Here is a 10,757-nt window from a genome sequence, read left to right as displayed (position 1 = left end):
CTGGATTTAACTCCCAAAGGCCTTAAGGCAAAACAATTCTTCCATAATCTCCCCCCCCACCCCCCCCCCCCCCCCCAAGTATATGCAATTCAATATCAAAAACAATATCGAATTATCCGTTGTTACTGCTAACTCAACTACATTTTGTTTGTAGTGAAGAATTTTATAATCTGAATTCTATTTTTTGCTGCACAATTTGTATGTACTATCTTCCACTTTATAGTGAAACTTTCAATATTTTCCCTTTTATAGTTACACGCTAGAATTTTGTCCAAAATCATGTTTTTTTTCCCATAAACCTTATAACTTTCGGCTTTAAGGATATCATCAATTGAACTTCAATTCTATGTGAAGGATTTCATAAGCCTTTACTACATATTTCATGAATATAGATATTTTTCATTCATAAAATTTCTGAAGCTGTTGTCCTTCTAAATATTTATCATGCACGAATGTAAATTTCACAAATTATCCTGATTCAAATTTTGTCATCGAATCACTTATTTATTCTTCATGTCCAATGAAATAGAATTGCGCTTCAAAATTTTTTAATCATGCCAAATATGATGGATCATAATATTTATGTTTAAAATTCCACCCCACTTAATTTATGCCGGAGAAACTTCAAATGAGCAAATACAATTTTTTTTCTGTTCCAGATAATCATAAATCATGAAATATGCCTCAAAACGTTTAAACTAATTGTTTATTGCCTTAGCTTAAATTATCCTTCCCAACAAGGTAATGTCAGCATTGCTTCCACCTTGAAAGATTTTATCTCATTTTCCATACTTATCTCTTCCCAACAAGTTAGATTGTTCACTTCTTATTGGATGTGCGTCTTCTTTTATCTGAAGAGGTGGCGGCGGAGTAAATGATGGTGCTGCTTCCTCAGCAGGAAAGAGCATCAGAGGCAGCCATCATTATAGACATTTGTCCCTCATTGTTGCCACACTTCTTCCGTGCTAAAACGACATTCTTCAAACTATCAAAAATCTTTTTTCATTACGTCATTTTTTTTAAGCTCCAAATTTTGAAAAGTTTTCTTTCCTAGTTTTAATTTATAATGAAAACTTACTTTCAAAAGGGTGGTTGGAACTCACATTCTAACACAAAAGTAAAGATTTGAAATTGAATGTGATGGAAGAATTTTGGAAATTAGAATTTACTTAGGATTGGGAATATGGCACATCCACTTAAGGTGCTTACATATATCCACACTAAGAGTATTAGTTGAATTTTTTGTTATAAGAAACTCCTATCTGATTGTTATTTTTCTGATCATTCTTTGCCATAATAATGAGTTTTGCTAAAATGCATGTGTTTGCCTACTTTGCTTTACTCATCAGAGAAATTTCAACTGCAAGAAATAGTCTACTTATAGGCCAAAAAAAAGGAAATTAAATTAAATTTGATCTTATTTCTTCTAAGCTAACTCCATAAAATAAGAAGCAATCTTGTCCCTAACTCCCTTCCTTCCGTATATTTTTGCTTCCATAACACTCATATCCTTACGATCCCGCACAGTGACTACTCTCATATACAGTGGGACTCTCTCAGAATACATATTTAAATACACACAGTTCATTATCCATCATCACTCGGGACTCAATGTCTACACGTCCCAATTTTCTTGCCTCATAATCATGATCACGCATTACATCTTGATGTAATTCAACTTATAAACAAAACTCAAGAGAAAAACCAAGTAAACTCAAAACTCACTGTCCAGCCAGAGTTGTACTTTCTAGAGTATGCGCAAGAATAATGCGAGTGCACCTGGTGCTTCTACGCGATCACCACATAAAATAGACTACACATCGTCACTGCGAATTCAGAAATAGAAAAAGTAGGGATCATCCCAAAAACCAAAGCACAAAAAAAAGTTAGCAAAAAAACAAACATTAAAACAAAAAACACTATTCCTCAGACACATCCTACTAGAGGACTCCTCAATGAACCGATCTGTAGGAATATATTTCTAAAATTAGGTTAGATATGCAAAACCAAGGTCCACCACTGCAAAGGGATCCAATGTTCCTACCAAACTCCTCCAACAAATGCCACCAAAAAACAACCAACAATCTTACTCAACGGAACCAGAAGGGAAGATACAGGTGGAGTGAACTTGCGTAGAGAGAAGAGGTTAGAAGCCGAGGACGAAAGGTTGGAAAGAGCTCGCAGATTTCCAGAGGGGTGGAAGAAGGCTGGACAAGCTCTCAAGCCTTCCAAGAAAACACCCGCAGGTTTAGCAACTTTTGCTCTCAAATATTCACCTCCCATTTAATCACAAAACATCTCATATATATAGGCAAGAGAGGGGAATCTAAACAGCCCAATTTACTTCTTCATCCATAAATGGAGGCTTAAAAAGCCACAGGATTTAGTACAGATTTCAAATGTCTCAGCAGTAAATCTCTCTCTGCCGTTGTTACTGCTAACTCAACTACATTTTGTGAAGTAGTGAAAGTATTTTTGTGCATGTTTTATGAATTTGATACATTTTCTGAATCTTATGCCTTGATCTTTTGCAATAGCAACAATTGTATGTACTATCTTCCTACTTTATAGTGAAACTTTCAATATTTTCCCTTTTTATAGTTACACGCTAGAATTTTGTCCAAAATCATGTTTTTTTTCCCCATAAACACTATAACTTTCGGCTTTAAGGATATCATCAATTGAACTTCAATTCTATGTGAAGGATTTCATAAGCCTTACTACATATTTCATGAATATAGATTTTTCATTCAATAAAATTTCTGAAGCTGTTGTCCTTCTAAATTTTATCATGCACGAATGTACATTTCACAAATTATCCTGATTCAAATTTTGTCATCGAAATCACTTTTTCATTCTTCATGTCCAATGAAATAGATTTGCGCTTTCAACAATTTTTTAATCATGCCAAATATGATGGATAATAATATTTAGATTGAAAATTCCACCCCACTAATTTATGCGGAGAAACTTCAAATGAGCAAATACAATTTTTTTCTGTCCAGATAATCATAAATCATGAAATATGCCTCAAAACGTTTAAACTAATTGTTTATTGCCTTAGCTTAAATTATTCCTTCCCAACAAGGTAATGTCAGCATTGCTTCCACCTTCAAAGATTTTATCTCATTTTCATACTTATCTCTTCCCAACAAGGTAGATTGTTCACTTCTATTGGATGTGGCTCTTCTTTTATCTGAAGAGGTGGCGGCGGAGTAAATGATGGTGCTGCTTCCTCAGCAGGAAGAGCATCAGAGGCAGCCATCATTATAGACATTTGTCCCTCATTGTTGCCATCACTTCTCTCGTGCTAAAAACGACATTCTTCAAACTATCAAAAATCTTTTTTCATTGTCGTTATGTTTTAAGCTTCAAATTTTGAAAAGTTTTTCTTTCCTAGTCTTTAATTTAATAATGAAAACTTACTTTCAAAGGGTTGGAACTCACATTCTAACACAAAATTAAGATTTGAAATTGAATGTGATGAAGAATTTTGGAAATTAGAATTTACTTAGGATTGGGAATATGGCACAATCCACTTAAGGTGCTTACAATAATCCACACTAAGAGTATAAGTTGAATTTTTTTGTTATAAGAAACTCCTATCTGATTGTTATTTTCTGATCATTCTTTGCCATAATAATTGAGTTTTGCTAAAATGCATGTGTTTGCCACTTTGCTTTACTCATCAAGAGAAATTTTCAACTGCAAGAAATAGTCTACTTATAGGCCAAAAAAAAAGGAATTAAATTAAATTTGATCTTATTTTCTTCTAAGCTAACTCCATAAAATAAGAAGCAATCTTGTCCCTAACTCCCTTCATGAACAATTTTTTCCATCCTAAATTAACTCCACAAAAGATGAAAATTTAAATTTAAAATACAAACTTATTGTCCATATCATCATATCATAGTCCAAATTTCTTGCCTCATAATCTTGATCACCATACATCTGAATGATGATCCATCTTTACCTATGGACTCATGATCTTTATACACAACTTTTGTGATCTGAAAATTTATTTCAATAAGATCCCCCACACCATCCAGCTAAGGAAAATCCAGATTCTCATAAATGGAAACAGAGATACAACAACAACAACAACAACATCAAGCCTTTATCCCACTACGTGGGGTCGGCTACATGAATCCTTTTTCTCCATTGTGTCCTATTAAAAGTCAAATTCTCGTTTAAATCTAATAAAGGAGTCCTCCTATCATTATATGCTATATGTAAATTAATGGATGATTTTTTTCATTGGTTTTATGCTATATGTATTTGGGTTTTGTATTTTTTTTTATAAATTTTGTCATTTTTTGGTATTTATCTTTGTCTTACTCCTATCATTATATTGTTATAATATTTGTTTTATAAAAAATAATAAAATTAAATCCATAAAAATATTAGAAAATTGAACCTTAAATAAATATATGCCAGAAAAGCTTGAAAACTGATCTGGTTTATTGCTTGGTTCGACTGCTTTTGGTCTATTAAAGTCCATAATTCAAGTTTACCTTCAACTCCCTCTCTAGTCTTATCAACAAGAAGAATATCATCAGCAAAAAGCATACACCAAGGTACATCCTCTTGCAAATGTCTAGTGAGAACATCCATGACTAAAGCAAAAAGATATGGGCTTAAGGCTGGTCCTTGATGTAACCCAACCGAAATAGGGAAATACTTGGTCAATCCACCTTGTGTTTGAACACAAGTAATAGCTCCTGCATACATATCTTTAATGATTTGAATATAAGCATTATTGACTCCTTTCTTTTCAAGAACTCTCCATAGCAGTTCTCTTGGAACTTTATCAAATGCTTTTTCTAAATCAATAAATATCATATGTAGATCCTCCTTATTTTCTCTATATTTCTCCATCAAACCTCTTAATAAATGTATGGCTTCCATAGTCGACCTACCCGGCATGAATCCAAATTGATTTTGAGAAACATTAGTATCACGTCGTAACCTATGCTCCATAACTCGCTCCCATAGTTTTAAAGTATGACACATTAACTTAATACCTCTATAATTCGCACAATCTTGTGCATCACCTTTATTCTTAAAAATAGGAATTAACACACTCATTCTCCACTCATCTGGCATCTTTTTAGTCTTCAAAATAGTATTAAAAAGTTTAGTAAGCCATGAAATTCCTTCATCTCCTAAGCATTTCCACACTTCTATTGGAATATCATCAGGTCCAACAGCTTTTCTACCCTTCATTTTTTTTAAAGCCTCTCTAACTTCAGTTTTACTAATACGCCGATAAAAATAGAAATCTTTATAAATGGAAACAGAGATGCTGATGAAAAATGCAATAACAAAGCATGTGTAAATTACATATAAAAGGAAATAAAGGAGCAACAGCATGAGGTAGGGTATTGAAAACAATGGCACGAACCAACATGAAAGACTGCATGTGAAGCACATGCAACGACAACTACATAAACATTGGCAAACCAATGGAGAAAAAAGAGTAGCAACCAATTAAGAGAACCAATCAACAGCTAATAGCAAATTCCGACCTAGCTACATTGCCATAATCAGAGATCCTGTATATAGTAGATAGTTACAAATAAAAGAGAACCGGATATGGGCTGAAATAGGGAATTGAAAATAGTTAAACTGGGAATCAAACTGAGTGTTAAATCCAATATCATGCAGCAATAAACCAAAGTGAAAACAAAATCAACATTATAGGACGAATCCCATTCCTATTTGTTTGTTGCATCCAAAAAACCTTAAAAGAAAAAAAAAAAGATAATTAGAGAACATTAAAAAATAACCACTTGCTCACCTAAATGCTCGCATCTTTCATTTTCGAACAAAATAGAACATCAAATTTCCATCAATTAAAGTAGTTCTCAACCACATATCACAATTAAACTGTTCTTTAGACTAACGAAAAAACATGTAATTTCCAACAAAAATAATATCCAATAAAGAACAATAAGATGGTATTTTGTCTATTCTTCATAACATATAAATGATTAAAAACCTCTGCATGGTCATAGAATGTCCGAATAACAGGTCGAATTGGTCCTTCCCGAGCCTCGGAAACCATCATTTGCTTAATTTTTGAAACCTGCAATGTGCAGTAAGAATTGAGAGCTTGGTTTACTGTCAATAGTGGAGAATATTTCAAGGAAATGAATAACCTCAAGCAGCTTTATTGAATAGTCCGAGCTACCAGTAGCAACAAACTGACCATCAGGACTAAATCTTGCACACCTTGCAATATTCTATGAAGAAAAGGAAACATATCAGAATCCTCAATTCAAGGATTAGTGTAGGAAATCTCAGTTTCATGATTATGCTCAAATAATGAATTTTTTTTAACAAAATCCAATAATCTACTATTGTAATTTCATAATCTCTATGAGCTTGATCGGTTCCATAAGACATACAAATATCTAGAAGTACAGTTTCATCTTCAAACAACATGGCAAATTTATTATAGTTACAGTTCATCTCAAGGATATCCCATAGAAACAACAAAACAAAAGATCCAAACTTTGTAATTCTTCAAAAACTAATGGGTACTCAAAAGAAAAAAAAAATCAGCATAATTTATTAAGAGAATATATATATATTTAAGAACTGCTTACAACTTTTCTTGATCAAACCCTCGATATTTCCTTTAACTTTGATAAGGCTATTAACGGAGATGATAATAATAACAATCTACTCTCTTACATACATTGACAGTGAGATTATTAAGGCTGCAAATGAGATTCAAATGGAATATGCAGCCCAAAATCTATGTTTTGCACAAACAGCAAAAAATAACCTAGCTAAGTTTTGCACAATCAGCAAAACAAAACCAAGGTTATATGATACAAATAGTTATTGAGTATAACTTAACAATTTCAAACAGGCTTAATTATCATGGAATTAACACTCCAATTTATCTATGTTTTGATAAAACTAGATGATAGATAATTTTACACTTCTTCTATAAATGAAATAATCACAATCATCACCCTTATCCCACCTACTCAAGTAAGTATTATGAATAATCCTTCGCTCGTTCATATTGAGCTCTATATGAAGTACTAACTCTAATTTGTTCAAGGATTTTAGCAAATTTCAAAGGCGAATAAAGCATATGTTATCACATCTAGGGGGTAATAAATTAATAGGATAAATAGTAAACACAAACCTATAGACCATATGATAATAATGTCTATGAAAATAATGGATGTCAAATAAATGAGTTAGATGATAGCAGAACTAAAAAGTTAAAAATTGAGGCATTTATAAACGATGAGAAGAGAAACCTAAGACATCCTATATCACACTCAAACCCACTAAAGCAATTTTCATCACACTCAATTCTATATTATTTTAAGATTAGGAAAGATTATATAAAGATCCTCTCGTTATTTTTTATATTATCTAATTGATTACCATGCCACAGAAATCACATCCATAATTTATATTCTTTAAACGAGATCCTTAATGACCCCAAAGTTAGATCCAATCAGTGAATGGTAAGTAAGCAATATGGGTTGAGCAATGACCAAAAACCTCTCGATCATAGAAGTATTATATAAGGAATTATATACTATGCACTTAAAATAGATTGTAACAATCAAAGTTATGTCATTGAAATTAATAATAGCCAAGACCCCTTCGAATATTTTTTGCAAGCATCTCCATAACCAAAATAAAAAGATTTAGACTTAGTGCTCATCTTATACGTAAACCTTTTTTTAGAAAACACTGGGTGCAGGCACCTTCTTATTAATTAAAAGGAAAAATCATGATGACATAAACATTAATTTAGAATACTAAAAAATAAAATATTCTATACTACCATAATAATGGTTTAAAAACGAGTAGAACCGAATAAAATCCCGAGAATCAACTATTGAAGATATATTTTGAACAAAATTCTAAAACTTTAACATAACGCTGATGAGTAGAGATCTCGCTCCTGCTGTTGAGAAAAAGAGAGAAGGTCGAATTGCTATGAATGCCACACAATGATCAAATCTGCCACAAAATAGTTAGAACTCCCGCTAATTAACAAAGCAATATCAAACTTTAAACAATAAATAACATAAAGAAGCTTGTTATTGTTGAAATTATTCAAGAAAAAACGCCTTTTTAAATATATCCATGAAAAAGTTATCAAAGAATACTATATAAATCTCAAAAGGAAGCCAAAAAAGTCCCAAAAAATAAAGGAAACTAAATGCCACTACAATATTAACCAAAATAGAATGTTGCCTTCCAAAGAAGTCCTTCGTCAATCCCATAGATAAAAATGCACTAAAATTTAAGATAACCATCAAAAGCATGGTAAATTTTTTAATAGTCCCCGCTTTAAAATTCATGATCCAACTATCAGAAGATCCCAAAGAGTACTAAATACAAAATAAATCATGAGCAACAAGGCAAAGCGAAAATATTTCATATCCAACTTGTAATCACATAAAGTAAAAGAAAACATAACTAAAGAACCTTGTCCCATCAAAATTGGATAAGCATGTTGGATCCAAAATAATCCCACAATCTTACTTTGATGTTAACCTATAATTTTGTTAACTCACAGCTCGTTGCACAACCACTTCAAGCGCTAATCCTCACTCCATCATACAAATCATTAATAAATTACATGCACCCCGTTTTCTTAAAGACCTATAAGTCAGTTGTAGTCGTACTCAGCCAACTGTCCATTTAAGATCAAGAAAGAAAGACAACATGAATATCCTCATGTTGCATTTCTAATTTCCTTAACAAAAAAATGGCCAACATAACTGATATGTTTTTTAAAAGGTCATTAGTCTCCTAAATGTTGATCCAATAAAGAAATAGCATACGAGCAATATGTCACACTCTTATGAGTACAGTGAATTGAACCAAATAAAACTAGAATTAAAACATCCTGGCCATGCGCTTGCAAATGACAGCTACAAACTTATGTTTGCAATGAGGAAGGCAATGGGTTGCATAATGTCCCCCACCTTCTAATCACTCGAGGTATGCATTCATGCAGATGGTTGGATCTACCCAAAAAGGTTGGACGACATGATTCATGAAGGCTCTAGGAAACCATGGAAGCCCCACTCACTACAGCAAGTCCAACAATTAAAGGATGCAACATCTTGATGCACTCGATGGCCAATGCTTCCTAATATTTCGATCTTACCTTTGTGTGATTGAAGTTCAGTGAGCCTTTTCCTCATTAAATATGTCATAAGCTTCAATTAATCACCTTATATAATATGTCTAAATGCAAGAGGGTTATCACATATGCATGTCAATTCTTAGGGTAGCCATGGGAATCAAATCATCTACTGGCATAAGGGCGACAATAATTTATATAGGGCAGCCTGCTATAGCTACAAGTTGCCTTTCATCGCTACAATAACCTCCACTGAGTTGGGAGAGGGACCTCCCTAAATTTATTTCAACTCAGACCATCCTCCTAACAATAATGATGGCACTTTAATTGTGAGTGCCGACCAAGATAATTTAGCACCTCTAAGTAAATCTAACAATATGCATGCTAGATAAAAATAAAAATAAAATTTAAAGGAAAAAAAAACAATATGCATGCTACATGCAAATATAAAATTATGCTATTAAAAAAAAAAAACAACATCATAACATTATATGCCAACTTCCAAATAGAAAATATGTTCAAACTAGATAGAGGATCAATTTCCTTCATCTTCTTCTCTTGTCTTTTGACATTATACTAGATTTAATAGTTTACAAATACCATCTCATGGCAAAAGTATTCCATCTCATTAATCAGCAATATATGAAAGATTTATGAAACGTACCTTATGCTCAGAAACATGTCTGGATTCATGCTTTGGGAAATTCTTAGATGAGCCTTTCACATCCTGCATGGCACTGATTTCCCTATATTAGAAATTTAAAACAACCTTGATTCTAAAATAAATAAATAAACACTAATTGTCATAAATGAGTCAAAAAAAGAAATTTGTGAGCTTAAAATTCTAACTATTCAAAGCACTAAGCACTCTCAAAGCACTAGAATCACTCAACACTGATGCATTCATAATTTTTGTATTTTTATTATCAAACATTGAACATTAGTTTTTTCATTTAGTTTTATATTTTTTTAGCTGTCCAATGATGGAAGGCATCCAATGATCATGGTATGTTGTGCTTGGGCTTTGGTAGACCTTGGTTTGCAGCTTGTTTGGGTCCCTTGGGCTGCTGCTGGTTCTCGGGTTGAGCTTATGGTTCTCGGTTTTGAGCTGGTGTTGATGTTGGGAGGTGGTGGTTGCTTTGGTGTTGAGCTATATTTTCAAAAGTGCTAGCTCATTAATGTTGAGCTCTTGGTTAGCTCATAATGAGCTGAAGTTTAGCTCATTTATTTGAGATTAGTGGAAGCTCATTATGGTGGAACTTGTCCCTCTCTCTTCCCCATGATGCCTCTCGGTTTCCTCCTTGTCTCCTCAGTTTCTCTTGGGCTTTTGTTATTCCCGTGGCCTTGGCTATTTTTTCCTGTGCCTGCGGTTCGTTCTCTATGCTGGCTATTCGGGATCCCTGCTGGCTGGGTTTCCCGTGGCTTCCAGCTAGGTCTTCTGTGGCCTTTTTGCTCTGTTTCCTGGACCGACTTGGGAGCTGTTATTTTGTGGTTGTTGGCCTTTCATTTCCCTAAATCTAATTGGTTTAGTTGGAGATGCTATGGCTGTTTAGTTCCCCTCTCTTACCTATATATAGAAGATGTTTTAGAAGGAAATGGTTGTTGAAAATTATTGAGCAAA

At 33.2% G+C, this 10,757-nt stretch overlaps 1 protein-coding gene across 3 annotated transcripts in view; it reads right to left on the bottom strand.

Annotated features, from left to right (window-relative positions):
* The window catches only part of LOC110115868 (cleavage stimulation factor subunit 50), an 80,163-nt gene that overhangs the window by 61,329 nt on the left and 8,077 nt on the right, over window positions 1-10,757 (bottom strand). For 2 of the 3 annotated variants that reach the window (XM_020849265.2, XM_028697100.1), the window contains 3 exons: window positions 9,801-9,882; window positions 6,162-6,245; window positions 6,002-6,088 (listed from right to left, as the gene is read on the bottom strand). In XM_020849265.2, coding sequence (XP_020704924.1) covers window positions 6,002-6,088; window positions 6,162-6,245; window positions 9,801-9,882 — 253 coding nt within the window. The remainder of the gene's footprint in view (window positions 1-6,001; window positions 6,089-6,161; window positions 6,246-9,800; window positions 9,883-10,757) is intronic. The other variant, XM_020849266.2, reaches the window with a different exon arrangement.

Source organism: Dendrobium catenatum, unplaced genomic scaffold (genome assembly GCF_001605985.2).
Source record: "Dendrobium catenatum unplaced genomic scaffold, ASM160598v2 fragScaff_scaffold_873, whole genome shotgun sequence".
Classification (NCBI taxonomy): Eukaryota; Viridiplantae; Streptophyta; class Magnoliopsida; order Asparagales; family Orchidaceae; genus Dendrobium; species Dendrobium catenatum.
The sequence above is the reverse complement of the archived record's forward strand: the minus strand, read 5'-3'. Positions and strand labels throughout refer to the sequence as shown.